Source organism: Gopherus evgoodei, chromosome 8, assembly GCF_007399415.2.
Source record: "Gopherus evgoodei ecotype Sinaloan lineage chromosome 8, rGopEvg1_v1.p, whole genome shotgun sequence".
Lineage (NCBI taxonomy): Eukaryota > Metazoa > Chordata > Testudines > Testudinidae > Gopherus > Gopherus evgoodei.
The window spans coordinates 1,274,651-1,296,507 of record NC_044329.1 but is presented as its reverse complement, the minus strand read 5'-3'; the positions used below and the strand labels follow the sequence as shown (position 1 = coordinate 1,296,507).

The 21,857-nt window shown below is 58.8% G+C and overlaps 2 protein-coding genes across 10 annotated transcripts in view; both read right to left on the bottom strand.

The window, feature by feature from the left end:
* The window catches only part of HK3 (hexokinase 3), a 28,507-nt gene extending 13,455 nt beyond the window's left edge, over positions 1-15,052 (bottom strand). The window contains exons 1-2 of one of the 2 annotated variants that reach the window (XM_030573707.1): positions 14,970-15,052; positions 38-182 (exon numbers count right to left, since the gene is read on the bottom strand). In XM_030573707.1, the coding sequence (XP_030429567.1) occupies positions 38-175 (138 nt within the window). In that variant the 5' untranslated portion in view covers positions 176-182; positions 14,970-15,052. The remainder of the gene's footprint in view (positions 1-37; positions 183-14,969) is intronic. The other variant, XM_030573708.1, reaches the window with a different exon arrangement.
* Positions 15,053-20,383: 5,331 nt separating this feature from the next.
* The window catches only part of UIMC1 (ubiquitin interaction motif containing 1), a 69,228-nt gene continuing 67,754 nt past the window's right edge, over positions 20,384-21,857 (bottom strand). For 6 of the 8 annotated variants that reach the window (XR_004001720.1, XR_004001715.1, XR_004001717.1 and 3 more), the window contains 2 exons: positions 21,758-21,800; positions 20,739-20,778 (listed from right to left, as the gene is read on the bottom strand). Coding sequence is in view for 1 of the 8 variants with exons in the window: in XM_030573710.1 (XP_030429570.1) it covers positions 20,595-20,778; positions 21,758-21,800 (227 nt within the window). In the remaining 7 variants the exon portion in view is untranslated. Of the gene's footprint in view, positions 20,779-21,757; positions 21,801-21,857 lie in introns of all 8 variants that reach the window. The other 2 variants (XM_030573710.1, XR_004001719.1) reach the window with 2 other exon arrangements.

Below are 21,857 nucleotides of genomic sequence, written 5' to 3'. Positions count from 1 at the left end.
GCCATTGCTGGCAGCAGGGCAGTGAGTAGGGGTTTACCTGCGCGGTGAGGTGCTGGCTCTGGGCCTGGGGGCTGCCGCTCTCGCTGACGCCAGCCAGCCCATGGACAGGGCACGTGGGGCTCAGCTGGCTTGGGAGGGGCTTTCCCACCAAGGGCATCTCCTGGCTGGAACTCATCTGGGGCCTGCAGGGGCAGAGAGCAGGGGCAGATCCCTGTGCCAAGGGGCAGCTGCAGAGCCAGCCTATGGCCCCCGCAGCCCCTGTCCTGCGGGCCAGGCACCCACCATGCTCTGGGAGGAGCAGGCGTCTCACTGGGTGCACCAGGCCCGAGGGTGGGCGAGTGCCCTGCCCTCGAGCCCAGAGCCCTTCCACAATCAGAGGCCAAGGGGGCTCCCCAGCTGCCAGCCTTGCCAGGGCACTGGCACTTCCCAGTGGCAGGAGGCAGAGCCAGCCTCTGCCAGCGCCCCCAGAGCTCAGCAACTGCAATAATTCATGTGGAGCGGCCCCAGCATGAGCCCCCCACCTCACCCCAGTGCCTCAGCCCCCAGCAGGGTGCAAATCCTGAGCCTCACTCCCATGAGCGCAGAGAGCAACGGATCCCTGAGCACTGATTAAGCACAAAGCACAAAGCCTGGCACGCACCCAGCCCTGGAAGGTGCACAATCACACAGTGAGGGTGCTGTTACAGAGTGGGAATTTTTCATACTATTTTGGATGAATAGTGTGTGTGCCTCAGTTTCCCTGACGTGGTCCATGGGTAACTAGGTGAGGGGACAGGGCTGTTTGCTCTTTGCAGAAGCCCAGTAATACAGGCTGCCTGGGCCCCAGGCTCATGGCGAGAGCCAGAAGACACTGGCCCCTCCAATTCCTGGACATTTGGCACCTAGCAACACCCACCCTGGCTGGCCCCATCCTTGGGAAGCCAGCCAGGTGTGGCCAGCTGGAGGACAGAGGACTGAGGTGGGGCTGCTGGAGGCAGGGGAGAAGCGTCCGGCCATCAGAGGGCTCCAGGCTCTGCACTGCCCCAGCCGGACCAGGCTGATACTTTGTCTCTGTTGTGTCCAGACACCTCCTAACCCTCCTGCTGTCCCAACGCTGGTGGGGAGTCACTCCAGGGTCAGGCAGCCGGGGTGCATGGCTCCCTCGGGCGTCCAGCCCAGGTGCACTCACTGCAGGAAGCTCACAGTGTGACCCGGGGGTGCTGAGGGCTCTGGGGGTCAGTCCCAGGAGGTGGGGAAGTCGAGAGGCTGAGCCCAGTGAGAGGGTGACCCTACAGGGGCCGACACTCTGAATGGGGCCCCCCAGGGACTGTTGAGAGCTGTGTGAGAGCGCCGGGCCTGGGGCACCATGACAGGCTGTGCCGAAGCGGGGATTGTCTGTTTTTTCAGTCGGTTGCATGCAGAGTGCAGGGGCCTCAGTTTCCCTGTTCTGCGTGTGTAACAAAGTGGGTGTGATGGTGCTGCCCGTGGGAGCCAGCTGAAGTCACTCAGTCAGGGTGAACTGCAAACAGAACAGGGCAGACAAACCCCAGACGCTGGTGGATCTTCCAATACTTAGATTTACCAACCAGCGCAGAACAGCTTCTACAGAAGTCCAAATACTGCAGTTTCCGTAAAGTGCCCAGCCTCAGGCCTCTGTCCAGACACACACGTCAGATATGATGATGGTTACTGAAAATCTTATCTCAACATATAAAAGAAAAGGTTCTTCCAACCCCAAAGGATTAGCCACACACCCAGGTTCAATTAGAACTTAGATCTTACCCAAAATACACGCTATGGTCAATTCTTATTAACTGAGCTAAAATATATTAAAAAAGAAAAGAGAGAGTGTGTTGGTTCAAAGATCAATATACAGACAGACTTGAATTCAAATCTTGAGGTTCAGACACAGCAGAGTTGAGCTTGTTGTTGCCAAAAGTCCTTTTAGAAATAGTCCCTAAGTTATAGTTCAATGTCTATATTCAGGTGGCTCCAGTCACTGACTGGGGATCTCAATCCTTGTGGCTAAGGTTTCGCCCTCTTGAAACCCAGAGCAGATCTGAGATGAAGCAGGATCACGTCCCAGGGTTTTTATACATTTCCAGCAGCCTTTCGGCCTGAGAAAACAATAGGCTTAACTCTCCTTCTCCCAAACATCCTGGCAATTAGCACAGGGTAATTTATCCATCAAACAGTTCGGATACAGGTTACCACAAGCTTCAGAGGGCTTTGCTATACTCAAAACTTCAAAGCACTTTGAAGTGCGAGTGTGGTCGCGGCGCCAGCTCTCCCAGCGCTGCACGTACTCCAGCTCGCCGTGGGGATTAGCTTACAGCACTGGGAGCCGTGCTCCCAGCGCTGCGGCACTGTTTACACCGGCGCTTTACAGCACTGTATCTTGCAGCGCTCAGGGGGGTGGTTTTTTTGCACCCCCGAGCGCGAAAGTTGCAGCGCTGTAAAGCACCAGTGTAGCCAAGGCCAAAGAGACACAGAGACAATAACAGGTTTCATCAGTCTGTATCCACAAAAAGAACAGGAGTACTTGTGGCACCTTAGAGACTAACAAATTTATTTCAGCGTGAGCTTTCGTGCGCTACAGCCCACTTCTTTGGATGCATAGAATGGAATATATATTGAGGAGATATATACACATACAGAGAGCATGAAAAGGTGGGAGTTGCCCTACCCACTCTAAGAGGCCAATTAAGTAAGGGAAAAAAAAAAACCCTTTTGAAGTGATAATCAAGATAGCCCAGTACAGACAGTTTGATAAGAAGTGTGAGAATACTTACAAGGGGAGATAGATTCAATGTTTGTAATGGTTCAGCCATTCCCAGTCCCTATTCAAACCTAAGTTGATTGTATCTAGTTTGCATATCAATTCCAGCTCAGCAGTTTCTCCTTGGAGTCTATTTTTGAAGCTTTTCTGTTGCAAAATTGCCACCCACAGGTCTGTCATTGAGTGACCAGACAGATTAAAGCATTCTCCTACTGGTTTTTGAATGTTATGATTCCTGATGTCAGATTTGTGTTCATTAATTCTTTTGCGTAGAGACTGTCCGGTTTGGCCAATGTACATGGCAGAGGGGCATTGCTGGCACATGATGGCATATATCAAGTTGGTAGATGTGCAGGGGAACGAGCCCCTGATGGCGTGGCTGATGTGATTAGGTCCTATGATGGTGTCCCCTGAATAGATATGTGGACAGAGTTGACAATGGGCTTTGTTGCAAGGATAGGTTCCAGGGTTAGTGTTTATGTTGTATGATGTGCGGCTGCTGGTGAGTATTTGCTTCAGTTTGGGAGGCTGTCTGTAATCGAGGACTGGCCTGTCTCCCAAGATCTGTGAGAGTGAGGGATCATCTTTCAGGACAGGTTGTAGATCTTTGATGATGCGCTGGAGAGGTTTTAGTTGGGGGCTGAAGGTGATGGCCAGTGGTGTTCTGTTATTTTCTTTGCTGGGCCTGTCCTGTAGTACGTGACTTCTGGGTACTCTTCTGGCTCTGTCAATCTGTTTTTTCACTTCAGCAGGTGGGTACTGTAGTTGTAAGAATGCTTGATAGAGATCTTGTAGGTGCTTGTCTCTGTCTGAGGGATTGGAGCAAATGCGGTTGTATCTTAGAGTTTGGCTATAGACAATGGATTGTGCGGTGTGATCTGGATGAAAGCTGGAGATATGTAGGTAAGTATAGCGGTCAGTAGGTTTCCAGTATAGGGTGGTGTTTATGTGACCATCGCTTATTAGCATAGTAGTGTCCAGGAAATGGACAGCTTGTGTGGATTGATCTAGGCTGAGGTTGATGGTGGGATGGAAATTGTTGAAATCATGGTGGAATTCCTCAAGGGCTTCTTTTCCATGGGTCCAGATGATGATGATGATATCAATGTAGCACAAATAGAATTGAGGTGTTAGGGGACGAGAGCTGAGGAAGCGTTGTTCTAAGTCAGCCATAAAAATGTTGGCATGCCGAGGGATCATGCAGGTACCCATAGCAGTGCCGCTGACTTGAAGGTATACATTGTCCCCAAATGTGAAATAGTTGTGGGTGAGGACAAAGTCACAAAGTTCACCCACCAGGTTTGCCGCGGCATTATCAGAGATACTGTTCCCGACAGCTTGCAGTCCATCTCTGTGTGGAATGTTGGTGTAGAGAGCTTCTACATCCATAGAGGCTAGGATGGTGTTTTCTGGAACATCACCAATGGATTGTAGTTTCCTCAGGAAGTCAGTGGTGTCTCGAAGATAGCTGGGACTGCTGGTAGCATAGGGCCTGAGAAGAGAGTCCACATAGCCAGACAATCCTGCTGTCAGGGTGCCAATGCCTGAGATGATGGGATGTCCAGGATTTCCAGGTTTATGGATCTTGGGTAGCAGATAGAATACCTCAGGTCGGAGTTCTAGGGTGTGTCTGTGCAGATTTGTTCCTGTGCTTTTTCTGGGAGTTTCTTGAGTAGACGGTGTAGTTTCTTTTGGTAACCCTCCGTGGGATCAGAGGGTAATGACCTAGAGAATGTGGTGTTAGAGAGCTGCCTGGCAGCCTCTCTTTCATATTCCAACTTATTCATGATGACGACAGCACCTCCTTTGTCAGCCTTTTTGATTATGATGTCGGAGTTGTTCCTGAGGCTGTGGATGGCGTTGCATTCTGCACGGCTGAGAATATGGGGCAAGTGATGCTGTTTTTCCACAATTTCAGCCTTTGCACATTGACGGAAGCACTCTATGTAGAAGTCCAGTCTGTTGTTTTGACTGTCCGGAGGAGTCCACACAGAATCCTTGTTTATGTAGTGCTGGTAGGAAGGTTTCTGTGGGTTACTATGCTGTTTAGAGGTATGTTGGAAATATTCTTTGAGTCGGAGACGTCAAAAGTAGGATTTTAGGTCACTGCAGAACTGTATCACGTTCATGGGTCTGGAGGGACAAAAGGAGAGCCCCCAAGATAGAACAGACTCTTCTGCCGGGCTGAGAGTATAGCTGGAAAGAGTAACAATGTTGTTGGGTGGGGTAAAGGAACTACTGTTGTGGCTCCTTGTGGCATGTAGCAGTTTAGATAGTTTAGTGTCCTTTTTCCTTTGTAGAGAGGAAAGCTTGTGTTGTAAACGGCTTGTCTGGTTTTTGTAAAGTCCAGCCATGTATCCAAGTATCATCACAAATGTTAACATCCCTTTTTGATCTTTGAATTAAAGCCATAGCAATAAACAAGGCTTGTTTGCTTCCACCCCAAGCCCTGAGCAAACACCTCCCCTTCTACCTCTAACAATGCCCCCAGCTGCATTTCAAGGCTCTGCTCATTTACAGACCTTCCTAACCAGGCTCTAAAGTTCGGCCCTGGTTCAAGTCAGTCTGTGAGGCTGGGAAGTAATTAACTCTTTCTGGCCCTGTCACCTTCCAATGAGCTATTAGCCCACATTGCTAAGGTCACAGTGGGGGATGGGGTTTGTTGTTGCAGAGGACCAGGTGTGACCTCGCCTACCAGCCAGGACCCCAGACAATGGCCTGGAGATTGGGTGCCAAGCGGGGGAACAATGGGTTGAGGAGGTGTCACAAAGTCACCGGGCGATGCTCTGGAACTGCTCCCCACCAAGCCAGTCAGGACTTTGGGGAGCCTCCTCTCCCTTGGAGCAGACTTGTTCAGGGCAAGAAGCTCACACGGCTTCACCTCCTGGGTCTCTCCTTGGAGCATTCAGCATCCTCTGCCTCTCCGTGTGCTTCCCACAGCGAGCCCACCCACAGGGTCCTGCACCCCCACTTTGCAGTTAGACGTGACTCTCAGCCAGCCAGTAACACAGAGGTTTATTAGATGACAGGAACAGGGTCTAAAACAGAGCTTGTAGGTACAGCGAACCGGACCCCTTGGCTGGGTCCATTCTGGGGGGGCAGTGAGCCAGACCCCCACGTCTGCCCTTAGCCAGCTCCAGACTAACAACCCCTCCAGCCCCTCCTCTCTGCTCAGCTCCTTTCCCGGGCCAGGTAGTCACCTGATCCCTTTGTCTCCAACACCTTCAGCTGGCACCTTTGCAGAGGAGGGGCCAGGCCATCAGTTGCTAGGAGACAGAGTGTCAGGCCACGTCCACACTACAGAGTAAAATCGAAATTAATAAAATTGATTTTATAAAACAGATTTTATAAAATAGATTTTACGCGTCCACACTAGGGCACATTACTTCGGTGGTGTGCGTCCATGGTCCCAGGCTACCATCGATTTCCGGAGCGGTGCACTCTGGGTAGCTCAGTAAAAGAATGGGACCAATAACTTCGATTTCCGTCCACACTAACCCTAAATCGATTTAGTAATATCGATTTTAGGGTTACTCCTTTCGTTTAGCTGGAGTATAGAAATCGATTTTAAGACTCCTTAAAATCGATTTTAAATGCCTTGTAGTGTGGACGGGTACAGCATTAAATCGATTTAACGCTGTAGTGTGGACCTGGCCTCAGGCATTTAGGTGCACTGGCCCTTTGCTCTGCCAGATACTTAAGAACTGCCATGGGGACACTGAGGCACCAACACAGTATTCAGAGAAAACATTAAGAACATTCCCAGTTCGTCACATCTCTCCCCCCTTCGGGACCGAACTGAGCGAGGTCACTTCAGCCAGTGACCTGGGGAAGTTCAAACCCACCAATGTTCCCAGAACCCCAGCATCTCTCCCATTCCTTGGTGTGAGTTACACCAGGCCCTTCCAGTTTCACGCCCTCCCTTTGCTCGAGTGTGGTTGATGGCACACGCAGGCTGCATGTGGGAAGGTTTATGCGGCTTGAACCCTTTTGCCACCCCAGTACCCCTGGGGTTCAAACTGGGTCGGGGTCTTCTCCCAGCACTCTGGGCTGTGATTCGGGCTCTCTTGGTTAACAGCCCCCATCTTGGCCTTGGCCAGCTCTGGGCTTGGGCAGCCGCTCCCCACCTCATGGCCCAGACACAACACCTCTGCCGTCCCCCCTTACATTTTCCAGCTTTTACAGTCAGTCCCACCTCCTTGAGGCAGCCCAGCCCCCTCTTCACCTGGGACACCTGTTCCTCCCAGGTCTGGCTAAAGATGCACATGTTCTCAGTGTCTGCCAGGGCCAAGTTCTCCATCGCCCTTTGCTTGTCTAGAATCTCCCCAGGCCTAGGCATGGGGTCGGCATCAGACACTGTGATGGCTTTAAGCTTCTTTTAGCCCCCACAAAACCGGATCATCCTGTCTACCTTGGGGATAAGCAGGGTTGCTTTCCCAGTGACTCTGAACGGGGAACATCTGATGGGGAGATTGGCTCCCACCTCAGGGAAGAGATCCCCCAAGGGTCTTCCCCCTTCTCCTCCCAAACCTGTCCTCTCAGGTTAAGGGGTCCCCTCACTCTCCTCCCATACAGCGGCTCGAATGGGAAGAACCCTGTGGATTCCTGGGGCACCACCAGCTGCCTCCCGATTCCCCCCAGTTCTACTTCCTCTTGGGGAGCCCATTCCCGGTACAGGAATCCCTTATCCTGCAGGACTCTGTCCCTGCAGCCTTCCCCAAGGGGTTTGCAGCCCTGTGGCCAGCAAGTTCTCTCAGCTTCTCCAAGGAGGGATCCCTCTGCAGCTCAGTCTGGGATTCAGCGGCTGGGGCAGGGAGTGGGACCTGCTCCCTCTCGCTGGCTGGGCCTGGGGTCACAGCCCCCCTGAGCCCTGTCCCTGGTAGCTCCCTCCCTGCTGTGGAATCACTTCCCAGCAGCACGTCTGGACCAGGCAAACCTGGTTGGCAGCTGATCTGCCCTGCCTGGGTGTCCCCCCACTCAGCTGGGGTCTCAGCTCCCCCCGTGCTCAGCCCTGCCCTTGCTGTCCCAGTGGGGCCAGGCAGCGAGCTCTCTGCTCTGGTCACAGCATCAGAGCCAGCGTGAGCCCCATCTCTGGTGTGCAGGGGGGCAGGGAGCATCTCTCCCTCCCACTCAGCCCCAGGGGGCTGGTTACAGGTAGGCAGGTATCCTGAGCCCAGCAGCCCCTCTCCCCTGCCAGCCAGGTCATTTGCATTTTCACTGACCATTTCCATCCTAGCCAATTGGTTCCCTGGATTTGAATTCAAACCCTCGGCCGTTACAGGAGCGGGGCCTGGATCCTGTCCCGAGGGGAGACAGTCACCCCCCAACAGGACCTCCCAGCTGATATCCTGGAGAACCCCAACGACCAGCCATCCCAACCCCTCCTGGGTCTGCACAGGGATCCAGGTCATAGACAGGGCGAGGGGCTTCACCCCGGGGACCTTCACCCAGGTCCCACAGTCCCTCAGCATCTGGGGCTGCACCACCACAGTTCTCTCTGTCCCAGGGTCTCGCCACCCCAGGCGTGTCTCCCCACTGACACCTGGGCAGCCCCCTATGTCTCTCTGCTCCACCATCACCAATCCACGCTGCTGCTGCTTCTCCTGCAGCTTTTCCTCGGGCTCTTGCTCTCTCTCACGGTCCTCTCGCTCTCTCGGGCTCTGCTCCCATCCCATCTGTCTCCGATCCCCTGATGGGGAACCCAATCATGAAGACCCTCGTCTGGTTGGGGACCAGACTCCCGGGGATGCCTGGCTGATGCTCCAGGTGCTCCCAGACCCTCTTGTAGCCCCATCTGGGTCAGGAATCTGCTCCTCAGAGCGGTCCTCCTCCTCCAACTGCACGATTAACGTCCCCATACGTAACCCTCTCTTCGTGCACAGGATCACAATGTCCTTCTCAAGGAGATGGTGATAGGCCATCACTTCACCGTTCCCAAGTGGCTCTGGACTCACAGGCCTGTGTGCTCTTGGCTCCCCCATGGTTTCCAGGAAGAAGCCCTGGTGTGCCAGCCCTTCTTGTGATCACCACCTCTTTGCCAGGGTCGAGCTGCAGACTCCTCCGCCCCTGGGACTGCTCCTGCAATCCCCAGGGGAACCCTGCTACTGCAAAAATCCTTCTCTCTCCCAGGGTCGAGCGGCAAGCTCCCCCACCCCGAGACTGCTCGCTGCAGTTCTCAGGGGGACCCTGTTACTCCAACAGTCCTTCTCGCTGGTCACACACTCCCAGAGGTTAACTGCCCCCTGAAACCGTCCCTCTCTGAGCCTTCAGCAAGCCTGGTCCTCATTATCCCTCCTTCGTTTTACTGCTCCCCAGTCACTTACTGCAAGCAGCGCCATTCACGGGGTGCAGTACATCCCACCGCTGCCACCAGTTGTCACGGAGTCACCGGGTGATGCTCCAGAACAGCTCCCCACAAAGCCAGGCAGGATTTTGGGGAGCCTCCTCTCCCTTGGAGCAGACTGTCTTCAGGGCAAGAAGCTCACACGGCTTCACCTCCTGGGTCTCTCCTTGGAGCATTCAGCATCCTCTGCCCCTCCGTGCGCTTCCCACAGCGAGTCCACCCCAGCGGGGTCCTGGGGAAGCCACAGGGTCCTGCACCCCCACTTTGCAGTCAGACGTGACTCTCAGCCAGCCAGTAACACAGAGGTTTATTCGATGACAGGAACAGGGTCTAAAACAGAGCTTGTAGGTACAGAGAACCGGACCCCTCAGCCGGGTCCATTCTGGGAGTCAGTGAGCCAGACCCCCACGTCTGCCCTCAGCCAGCTCCAGACTAACAACCCCTCCAGCCCCTCCTCTCTGCTCGGCTCCTTTCCTGGGCCAGGAGGTCACCTGATCCCTTTGTCTCCAACACCTTCAGCTGGCACCTTTGCAGAGGAGGGGCCCAGGCCATCAGTTGCTAGGAGACAGAGTGCCAGGCATTTAGGTGCACTGGCCCTTTTCTCTGCCAGATACTTAAGAACTGCCATGGGGACACTGAGGCACCAAAGAAGTGGGTATTCACCCATGAAAGCTCATGCTCCAAAACGTCTGTTAGTCTATAAGGTGCCACAGGATTCTTTGCTGCTTTTACAGATTCAGACTAACACGGCTCCCCCTCGGATACAGAGAAAACATTAAGACCATTCCTAGTTCATCACAGGAGGGAGCAGTTGGGGCCAGCTAGTGGGAACAAAGGAGGGCAGAAGGAGGGCCCAGGTGACCTGTTTGCCTGGGACGGAAGACAAAGGACGGAGGAGGGGCTGGTGGGGAAGGTGATATAGGATGATCGTCTGGAAGGAGGGGGCTGCTGCTGGACTGGGGACAAAAGGCAGCCTGAGCCACCCGGGGTGTGGGACAGGCCCAGATGGATGGTGCTGAGACTGGCCAGGCCCAGGGTCCCTGAGAATGGCCTGGGCTGGGTTCAGACGTTCAAAAACCTCCTGTTTTATCCTGGCTGAGAGTCACTTCAGGCTGGAGATCGGGGGCGGGGGCATTATTCCCTCTGGGTGTGGAGGCCCCGGGGGCCCAGAGCAAGGGGACTCCCTGTGGGGGCCCACAGCAGAGCCAGGCATGCTAGAGACTCAGAGAGGTGCAGGCCTGGGAGGTAGAAGAGAGAGCGGACCCCCGAGAAGGGCTGTCGCTCTGAAGGGATTTCCTCCCAAGGGCCCTATGGAGCTGAGAGCCTGAGCCCTGGGAGGCCGTGACACAGGCGCACACTGCCCGGCCGTCACAGAGCCACCCACAGAAATGCAGCCCGTGACGCTGTGCGCCCTCCTGGGCACCAACAGCCGGCCGAGGAATGCCCACTGCATGGACACCCCGGCCAGAGCTTTGCCTCGGCAGCCCCCCAAGTCCCACTGAGGAAGGCCTCAGGCTAAGTGACAGGAAATGCCATGGGCCTGGGGAACTGAGGCCTTCAGGACAACTTGCCCCTGGCACTGCCCTGGAACTCAGCCTGGAGCTGGGGCCAATCTCTGAGCATGGCAAGCCGCAGCAAAGCCCTGAACACTGCCTGATGCTGTCATGGCCTGGCTGCCCCAAAGCGATAGCCTGGCCTGGGGAGCTAAGGCGTGATGATGCCGCGCCCCCCTGCACCAAGCGATGGCCCCACTCCCAGCCTGGGCACAGCACCCCCGCCAGTGCTGCCCCCGGGACACCCACTGGAACTGGCCCTGCCAATGCGTGAACAGTGCCAGCTGCTGGCTACTGGCAGTGCCCAATGCTGGGAGACCAGCTCCCCTGCCACGGCACTGCCGCTGTACCCCAAGGCTTGGCTGTGGGGCTGGCACTAGCTTCACTCCACAGCTTCCTCCTCCCCGCCCCCACGCTGCCTAGGGTCAGGCTCAGCCCTTTCTGGGAACAGGGTCAGCTGGCAAGGAACAGGAAACTGCTAGTCAGTTTATGCTTGTGTAACTGCCCCTTGCCTCACTGTGCTGGTCCCCCCCCGGCCCCTTTCCCCCCTGCCCTGCCCCTTCCCCCCCTTTGCCTGCCCCTTCCCCTCCCCTCACCCTGATTTCAGCCCCAACCTGAGGGCAGCCAGGGCTCAGTCCTCGCCTGGCCACCACCCACCTTGCACTCCCTCCCCGTCCCTGAAAGCAGCTGCCATCCCCCCTCCCCAGGGTCCCTGCAGGGCGCCCAGCCTGATCCAGAGCCCAGCACGCGCCAGCAGGGCAAAGCTCTGACAGTCCAGAGCACTGGGCACTGGGCACTGGGCACTGGGGAGAGACCTGCCCTGACTGCAGTCACCAGAGCCCTCCCCTCCTGGTTCTGCCACGCGGCCCAGGGCTGAGGTCCCCCCAGCCCCAGCCCTCCCGCTGCCACAGCCCTGGGGGGCTGCAGGACTGCATGGCCAGGCAGAGCAAGCGGGGGCAGCCTGGGAGTCGGTTCACAGGCTGAGGATCCTTGCAGCTGGGGGTCTCTAGCTCCTTGCTGGAGGGAGGCACCAGCAGCTGTGCCCTGCCAGGCAGTGTGGGGCTACCCCACCCCGGCTCTCTGTGCCTCACCGGGCAGCATGGGGCTGCCCCAGACCCAGCTCTCTGTGCCCCACCCCGGCTCTCTGTGCCTCACCGGGCAGCATGGGGCTGCCCCAGACCCAGTTCTCTGTGCCCCACCCTGGCTCTCTGTGCCTCACCGGGCAGCATAGGGCTGCCCCAGACCCAGCTCTCTGTGCCCCACCCCGGCTCTCTGTGCCTCACCGGGCAGCATGGGGCTGCCCCAGACCCAGTTCTCTGTGCCCCACCCTTGCTCTCTGTGCCTCACCGGGCAGCACAGGGCTGCCCCAGACCCAGTTCTCTGTGCCCCACCCCGGCTCTCTGTGCCTCACCGGGCAGCATGGGGCTGCCCCAGACCCAGCTCTCTGTGCCCCACCCCGGCTCTCTGTGCCTCACCGGGCAGCATGGGGCTGCCCCAGACCCAGTTCTCTGTGCCCCACCCTGGCTCTCTGTGCCTCACCGGGCAGCATAGGGCTGCCCCAGACCCAGCTCTCTGTGCCCCACCCCAGCTCTCTGTGCCTCACCGGGCAGCATGGGGCTGCCCCAGACCCAGTTCTCTGTGCCCCACCCTTGCTCTCTGTGCCTCACCGGGCAGCACAGGGCTGCCCCAGACCCAGTTCTCTGTGCCCCACCCCGGCTCTCTGTGCCTCACCGGGCAGCATAGGGCTGCCCCAGACCCAGCTCTCTGTGCCTCACCCCGGCTCTCTGTGCCTCACCGGGCAGCATGGGGCTGCCCCAGACCCAGTTTTCTGTGCCCCACCCCGGCTCTCTGTGCCTCACCGGGCAGCATGGGGCTGCCCCAGACCCAGTTCTCTGTGCCCCATCCCGGCTCTCTGTGCCTCACCGGGCAGCATAGGGCTGCCCCAGACCCAGCTCTCTGTGCCCCACCCTTGCTCTCTGTGCCTCACCGGGCAGCATAGGGCTGCCCCAGACCCAGTTCTCTGTGCCCCACCCCGGCTCTCTGTGCCTCACCAGGCAGCATGGGGCTGCCCCAGACCCAGTTCTCTGTGCCTCACCCCGGCTCTCTGTGCCTCACCGGGCAGCATAGGGCTGCCCCAGACCCAGCTCTCTGTGCCCCAGACCCAGTTCTCTGTGCCCCACCCCGGCTCTCTGTGCCTCACCGGGCAGCATGGGGCTGCCCCAGACCCAGTTCTCTGTGCCCCACCCCGGCTCTCTGTGCCTCACCGGGCAGCATAGGGCTGCCCCAGATCCAGTTCTCTGTGCCCCACCCTGGCTCTCTGTGCCTCACCGGGCAGCATAGGGCTGCCCCAGACCCAGTTCTCTGTGCCCCACCGGGCAGCATGGGGCTGCCCCAGACCCAGTTCTCTGTGCCCCACCCCGGCTCTCTGTGCCTCACCGGGCAGCATAGGGCTGCCCCAGACCCAGTTCTCTGTGCCCCACCCCGGCTCTCTGTGCCTCACCGGGCAGCATAGGGCTGCCCCAGACCCAGTTCTCTGTGCCCCACCAGGCGGCATGGGGCTGCCCCGGGTGCCCCGAGGCAGGGCTTGACCCCATGACGCTGCCTTTCATGGGCCGGGGCTGGGAACAGCCTCCCTCCCCCCCCACCAGAGCCAAACCTACTGCTTGGCCAGGCTGGGCTCTCTGGCGCCGTGGGGCGGGGAGGGGGGGTAAGAGCAGGTCTCTACCCTGAGCTGCTTGGACCCCTCCCAACACTGACTGAACTGGCAGAGGTGGCACGGGAGGCCAGACGCCCGGCTCAGCCCCAGGAAGTGGGTTGTGTCCCAGGCACTGGAAGCCCCTGGAGCGTTGCTGCCCCTGCGCGCACAGAGCCTGCGGCTGGGCCCAGCCTCTGGGGCTGCCCCTCACTGGGACACTCACCAGGAAACTCTAGGGCCACTGTGCCAGCTTTGTACCTTCTGCTCTGCCAAGGCCTCTGACCTGCCCCCCAGCCAGTCCTCCTCCTGCTCTGCCAATGCACCCGGCCCCTGACCTACGGCCCCACTGGTGCCCCCTCCCAGGCTGTCACCCTGCTGCTGGGCGGGGGCAGTGGGAAATTACTGGGACCCCTAGAGAACAGCCTCATTGTGCCAGGAAAGGCTCCAGACTCTCCTTGGAACCGGCTCTGCCAGGGCGAGTTGCAGACGGGCCCCGGGATCCCACCACACTAAGCACCCAGAGAGGAGACGTTTCCTGGGGCCAGGATGTGCCATGCCCCACTGGCACCCTGCATTTCTCTCCAGCTGGCTGGAGCCCAGGAGCCTGTGTCCCCCCTTGCAGCGCTCAGGGCTGGAGGGGCTCCCTGGGCCAAGTTGGGATCCTTGGGGAAATTGCTTTCGTGTCCAGCCCAGCTGCTCCAGCCAGGGCTGTCCCCAAGCAGTGGGTGGGGGCAGTGGGGCCAGGGACACTGACAAGACCAGGTGCCCGCAGGTAGGCCGAGCACCCAGTCCTGGCACCGCTCTCTGAGTGCCCCGGCAGAGGCCTGGTGCTGCTGGGCTGGTCCTGGCAGATGTTTCTGCCCTGGGGTGAAGGCGGCAGGAGAGCCGTGGCTCCTTGGTGGGGTGTCTCAGACTGCGAGGGAGGAGACAAGAGTGTGGGGCTGCCCCCCTGCCGAGCCGGGACAGACTATTTCCAGGCCAATTTGCATTTACCTTCAGTTCCAATTAGCACTTGTAGATTTGAGCCCAATGTTTTAATTAGCTCAGCGATTATTTGTGCCTTTAATTAGGCAGCCACATTAATGAGCCCTCCCCCTCACAACTAGCAGTTGGAGCAGCGGGCGGCTCGGCGGGGGAGCAGGGCGTGACCCCAGGGCACCGGGCTTTAGGACCTGACCATAGTCACATGCCAGGGTCCCAGCAGGTGCTGCCACCCGAGGTTCAGGGAGCAACTGGGCTGCCTGGTCCAGGTTCCCCAGGTCGCCCCTTGGTAGAGGAGCCGACGGGGAAATCAGTGGGTGCTGAGCTGGCTGTACAGGCTCGGAGCATCCTGGCTCCGCCGGCGAGAAACCTGGCACTGCTCACTGGCCTGCCACATGGGCTGACAGCTCCTCAGCCCGGGCTTGTGGGAGGGGTCCCGCATGAATTCATCTCTGAGCTGGCACCTCCCCATATGCCAGAGCAACGGCTGGCACCATGAGGGTCAGACGTGAAAGCAACCCCCTGACCAAGCCAATGCCAGAGCCCAGTACCCCCGTCCTCCCCGCCCCCACGACTGCAGCCTGCCCAGGTGACAATCACCAGTCCTGCCACCTTGCTTGGTGCCCAGCCCTGACTTACCGGGGCTGGGTTGGGTGCTGGGGGCTGCGGGGTGCTCCTGGCACTGCTGCGTGTGCTCACTCCACACACTCTCCCAGCTGTGGCAGAAAACCAAAAGTGAAAGCAGCATTTGACAACTTATAAAGCTTTTCTACACGTATTCCCTTACTGCACGTACTCCGCCCTCTCATCTGCCTGCCAATCTGTGCAGACTCCAGTGCAAAGCGGGGACCCTGCCCTCCCAGCCACACATTTCGCTTCCTGGACCTAGGGACATCACCCTGAGAACAGACCTGGGCTCCCTGAATCCACCAGAGACAGCCATGCCCAGCCCCTCACCCCTGCACATGCACCACCCGGAGCACAGGGCTGGGCGTCTGGATGCCTGGGTTCTCCTCCCAGCTCCCATGCTCAGGAAAGACTGCAGCAGCCCAGGGCCCGGGGCCATGCACAGGGCCCCTCTCTGCTGCAGGAACCTGCCCAACCCAGGTTAATCGCAGGTGCCTGCCTGTGTAACCCACACACCTGCTGCAGGTGGGGCTCTGCCCTGTCTAGTGGCTCTTAGAGAGAGATTCATGAGTCTGCTCTACAGGGTCGTTCATCTCCCAACATGTCCCCACTAGTATCACTGGCCTCTGGCGGCCATCACAGCCAGTGGCAGATTAGCCTGTGCCCATGGGCCCCAGGCAATTGGGGTGGGTTGGGACCCCCACTTGCTCTTCCCCAGGGCTCCACAAGCCCCTAATCTGCTTCTGGTCACAGCAGAGGATGGACGAGACCACGAGGCTGAGCTCTCCTCCCCGGCCAGCTGAGATGCACAGAGGGAATGGGGAGTGGGCCTGAGGCTGCCCCTGCTCCAAAGTCAATTGCAGCAGCTGAGGCGGGCAGGGAGACTTCCCCCTGGGCTTAACACGCTATAACCTGCCCCCTTTTCATTGCCCAGGCACCAGGGAGCAATGCCACCAGCCAGGGCCGGTGTAACCACTAGGCAAACTAGGCGGCCGCCTAGGGCACCAAGATTTAGGGGTGCCAAAAAGCAGCTGCCGCTCACCTCTCACCCCTGCCCGCTGCTGCTTCCGCTCTGCTTGGCGCATAGCGTGTGGGCCAGGGGGCGAAGACAGCAGGTTCCTTCCCACGTTGCCAGGTGGGCTGGACTCGAGAGACTAGAGGTGGCTTATCCTGCTGGGGGCTTCTCAGTTCGTGCCCAGACTAGGTCAGGGTGGGGCGCTTGCTCGTGCACCAGGAGTCCGAGCGTGCAGTGTTGGGGGCCGGGGCTGGATTTCGGCAGGGAGCTGGGGGGAAGCGGGGCCGGGCCTTTGGCATTGGAAGATGGAAAGATGCTTTGGGGGGTGGGGTTCCTGCCCCACAGAGCCAGAGGGGGCTGGCTGAGCTCCAAGAGCCCAGGTCGGACTTCACAGGTGTGGGGGGTGCTGGTGGCATGTCTGGCTCCCCAGCCTGGCTTCCTCGGGTGCTCTGCAACCTCCATCACCCTGGCACTGGCTGTCCCCTGGGGTGCTCCTGATCTGCTGTTTAATTCTCAATATACAGACGAGCCACTAAAGCCCTGATCCTGCAAACGCTCGTGTGACGAACTGGGAATGTTCTTAATGTTTTCTCTGAATACTGTGTTGGTGCCTCAGTGTCCCCTATGCAGTTCTTAAGTATCTAGGTGGTGGAATAAGGGTGTGTGATTGCTACAAAGCAAAGGGCCAGTGCACCTAAATGCCTGACACTCTGTCTCCTGGCAACTGATGGCCTGGGCCCCTCCCCTGCAAAGGTGCCAGCTGAAGGTGTTGGAGACAAAGGGATCAGGTGACCTCAAGCCCGGGAAAGGGGCTGAGGAGAGAGGAGGGTCTGGAGGGGGTTTAGTCTGGAGCTTGCTGGGGATGAGGAGTGAAGTGCAGACCTGGGGGGTCTGGTTCACTGCCCCCCAGAATGGACCCGGCCGAGGGGTCCGGTTTGCTGTACCTACAAGCTCTGTTTTAGACCCTGTTCCTATCATTGAATAAACCTCTGTTTTACTGGCTGGCTAAGAGTCACGTCTGACTGCAAAGTGGGGGTGCAGGACCCTGTGGCTTCCCCAGGACCCCGCTGGGGTGGACTCGCTGTGGGAAGCGCACGGAGGGGCAGAGGATGCTGAATGCTCCAAGGTCAGACCCAGGAGGTGAAGACGTGTGAGCTTCTTGCCCTGAACAAGTCTGCTCCAAGGGAGAGGAGGCTCCCCAAAGTCCTGACTGGCCTGGTGGGGAGCAGTTCCAGAGCATCGCCCGGTGACTCCGTGACAGCTTGAGTGCCTGCTTTATTTTAGACAGAAGAGTCAATTTCCTGTCCTCGCCGTCCATCACGGCACGGTTGAGCTTTAAGTTAAGCACTTGCCGTCCCCAGCCAGCTCCCAAACGGAAACCCCCTCCAGCCCCTTTCTGGCCTGTCTCTTTCCCGGGCCAGGAGGTCACCTGATCTCTCTGTCTCCCCCACCTTTAGCAGCCCCTGGCAGGGGGAAGGGCCTGGCCATTAGTTGCCAGGAGACAGAGAGTCGGCCAGAACTGAGCCCCACTCCTCAGTATTCAGAAGGAAGATTAAGACCACTCCCACTTCGTCAGCGGGTGGAGAAATCGCACTGTTCTAAGGCCCCCACGGAGGGTGAAGTGCTTCTGAGGAGCCAAAGTAACTGACTGGGTAACCTCGCAGTCTTGGTGAGTCGTACAATACCCAGGTCCTCAGCTCAAAGGCTCTTTGCCCCGGTTTGTTTTATGTTTTTTCTGTTAGTTCTTGACTGTTTATTTCCCTGGATGCTGCCCTCCCCCCCAGGGAAAAAGTACATGAATGAAATCGGTAACTGAAACAAAAGTCAAGACAAATGACTAGTAAATCTCCCCTTGTGAGATGGTCACTTACTCACAGGTGGGATTTTGCGTCACTCCAAGCAATTCATTATTTCACTTCTTGTTTATAAGATTGGTAGGACTGGGAACTATCATGTCCTGTTCAGTATCCCAGCACCCCATCAGGAAAAACAAAACAGATTTTTTCCTTTGCACTAAAAAGTAATTTAAAATTAGATTAATCATTTTTTTCTGAAACCTTGTTATTAATTTCATGGTCTTTGTATATTTTAAGCTTGCAACATTCATATTGCATTAAATATGATTTTGCATGTTAATTTATGCTCTGGGGGGTGGGGACGGGGGCACAAAATATCTTTGCACTGGCCCTGCTGCCAGGCCCCCCCCCCCGCCTGGGGAGGCAGGGAGAGACCTCGTGCTAGGACTGGGACATCAGAGCTGTGGGATCAGTGCCAGGGGCGAGCACACCAGCTGCCTCTGGGTCCCACATGCTCCATCCTCCCCCAGCCTGCTCCCGGGTACTGCCACGATGTGGGTCTAGATGTGGCTTCACTCCCTTCCCAGAATTCCTGCTGGTGCTGACAGGACCAGGGGGCACTGGGCAGGGACAGAGAACCCCTCCCCTGCGCCAGCAACAGTGGGGGGCTGGGCTGGGCTGCCGTGGGTGGGGAGCCCTTAGAAAGAGCCCTGGGTGGTGGGGTTGGGGGGGGGCGCTCTGGCATGGCCCCAGGCTGAAACTGGGCCCTTGCTAACACATGCGCACTGCCTGGAGCCAGCTGTGCCATTTGCTGTGGCTCTTGCAAGGAACACGAGAGCCCGGGCGAGGGGCAGCAGCTGTCCTGGGGCAGAAGCCAGCGTGGCGACAGACTCATGTGGACCATGTTCTGCTCCATGCCCCAGCACAGCTGGCACTGAGCCGAGCGCCTGCCGGAGGGGGGACTTTCCCCAGCCCCTGTGCTGGCTGCAGTCACTTGGGCAGGGGGAAGAAAGTACCAGCTTTGCCCAGGCTCCCAGCTGTGTTTCCCAGCAGCTGTCACTGGTCTGGCGTTTGCTCCCCTGCCATGAGGGGCAGCCGGGCAGGGATGGGTGTGTTGGCTGGGTGCAGCCAGCCCCCTCCCTTCACTTTGCAATGGAGCCTGGAGCTCAAGCTCCCTGCCCAGGCTGATGGCGTCAGGCAGCACCTGGAGCAGGGCACAGGCTCTGCTCTCACTGAGGCAGGGGCGAGGCCGAGAACCCTTCTGCCCCAGGGCATAGGCCTTGTGCGGCTCCAGAGCAGGCAAGACACAGCAGTGGCTTCCCCACAGTCCGGGGAGAGGCTGGGGGTGGAGATGTGGGCATGGCGGGGGGTGGGGGAAAACCAACAGCAGAGGCAGAAGGTAGCATCTTTCAAGGGCACCAGGCGACTGGCTGCTTCCCAGCACCGGGCCCAAGCAACATGCTCAACCCAGCCGACCGGGTGCAGGGCTGGGCTTGGCTGCCTGCATGGGCTCTGCAGGGAGGGCAAGGCAGGGCAGCCAGCCTGGGGCAGAGCAGAGAGCTCGGGCACAGCACCCACCCTGGCACGTGGGCAGTGTCCCTCGGGCTGGCCAGGCAGGGCAAACCCCAGCTCCAGCTTTCAGACAGGACAAACCTTGCTCACTTCAGTTGGATTATCCCCTGCAGAGGGCCCCAAATTTCTCCCCCTCCCTCAACCACTGGTCATGCAGCCAGGCTGCTCCTGCCCCCTGCCCAGCATGGGCCACACCTTCCTGTGTCACTTCCTGAGCGTGGCTGGGCCTCATGCAAGGTATGGGGGCTGGGTCAATAAGCTGCTGCCCTAGCCCCCACCTCTGAGCTCAGCAGACTCTGGTGAATGTGAGGAGGGGAGCAGTGGTGTGCCTGCCGGCTACCGTGCCAGTCTGCACCCGCCAGCTGCTGTGCCTGCCGGCCGCCGTGCCAGGAAACCAGCAGAGTTCTCAGCACACACCTGATTCCCAGCCAGCAGCCACTCTTGGGGCCACGCCTGGGTCCTGGCCAGCCCCCAGCTCTGCTCTCAGGGCAGCAGGTGCCTGGCTTACTGCCCCTGCCCAGGCTGCTGCACTGCAGGAGGCCTGGCCCAGCTGGAGCAGGTGCCATAGGATTCGGGAGGGCAGGGCCCCTCCACATCACACACCCGCATTTCTGAAGCTCTGGCATTTCCTGGGCGTGCGGGGCTCTCTCAGCTCCCAGCAGTCCCCATGGAGCCTGCCAGGCCTCCAGCAAGTGCACGGGGCTCTGAAGCAGGAGTGGAGCAAAGGGCACCAGAGCCTCACGTAACAAGCAACTGGGTGCACAGCTAACGCCCATCGCCCCGGCCCCCAACCCTGCTTTGAAAACACTCCTGCTTCCAGGAGAACCCAAAAGCAATTGCTGGGATCCTCCGCTGGCCTCACACTGGTGCCCTTGAGGAGCCAAGCTCCACACTCGGCCAGCGTACGCAGCAGCCCTGCAGGACACGGCCTTTGGGGCAGGCCAGGGACAGCACTGGGCACCAAGATTTCTAGTCGCTGGGGCATCCCCTGCTGCTGTTCCTCCTCCGCCCCCCGGCCCCAAAGAAAGACGCAGAATGCTCCACCAGGTCGCTGCCATTTCATAAAAACATCCATAAATATATGTGTAGCTGGCGAACGCGCCACAGCGAGTCTCTCGCCCACGGCTCCCAGTCGTGGCACACGAGTACACCACGCTGCCTGGCCGTGGGCAGGGGCTCTGGCTGGACAAGGCCATAGCCCCTGCTGCCCCTTCACTGTGGGTCTCCCGAGATCCCTTTTCCATCGCTCACGCCTCAGAATTTCCTCCTCCTCCTCCGGCTGCCCTTGTTCTGCTGCTGGAAGCCCCCCGGGTAGCCTGCGGCTTCGGGAGCGGACACCAAGGCTGGACTGGGCAAGTCACTGAAAGCCATGTGTGGAAGCGGGTTCTCCCGGGCCAGGCTGCACCCAGCTTCCTGCTCAGCTCCCGACAGGGTGTGCCTGACGGAAACGAGGAGAGAATGTGAGAGAAATGCCAGTCCAGGCAAGAAGCCACCACCGCTGAGCAGCGTCTAGGCCCAGCCGACAAGGCTCCCATTCACGCTGCAATCTGCTCTGCCCCCCCTCCTTTCCAGGCCCAAACATTCGCTGGCATTGCTCCGGTCAGCAGCCGGGAGGGAGAAACTGCCCGATGCGCCCTGCACAGCTGGCCTGGGAGTTAGCTGAAGGGCCGGGGATGAGCCGCAGGAGTGGACCGGGCAATCCTCTAGTCTAGCAGCCCAGGACAACCCCAAACCAAGCTCTCCGCACCCTCCGAACCAGCCACCACCTGCCCTTCCCCAAGTGGAGAGTCGCCCCTCTGCCTTGCAGGATCTGCCTGCTAAACCCCTTCCCCAACCCCACTGTGCTGGCTGGGCCACCCTGCCCTCAAAGGAGCCAGGGAGCAGTGGCTCCGCAGCAAAGCCTCCGAACAGGTCAGCTGGTCACAGCCTCCAGCCAGTTTGTCCTCAGGCAGCACCAAGCCTGGCCAGCTGTGGGGGGCCCGGAGCCCCGGCTCAGCTGCTGACAGCAGGAGGTGAGGATCACTCAAGGGAGAGAAGCAAAGGCCCTGGCTACCGCAGCAGCATCCAGGAAGGAACGGCCCAGGGCTAGGGAAGGAAGGGGGAAGCTGGCATTGAGGCTGAGCCAAAGGCAAAGGCTGGGGGCGCTCGGCCTGTCCTGAGGCTCACAAGGGGATGGTGGAAGCAGGGCACTGCCTCCTGGCCAGGCCGAGCGGAGCCGCGCGAGGGGAGCTCAAGGCCCAGCTCATTCCACATGCTCTGCACCAATGGTACACGGCCACATGGCACGGTTGCAGCCGGTGCTGGGCCCCGCTGCCCAGGACAGCCAGGCACATCGCACTGCTGGGGCACGGCAGGGCGGGGCGGGGCAGGGTGAGCAGGGAGAAGGAAACCTGCAGTTCACAAAAGCACCAGCTGACCTTGGGTCTCCTCCTGCTGCCAGCATGGGCCCCACATCAGCATCTGCAATGAGAACACAGCGGAGCCTTGCACGACGCAGCAGCTCTGTCTCGGAGCCAG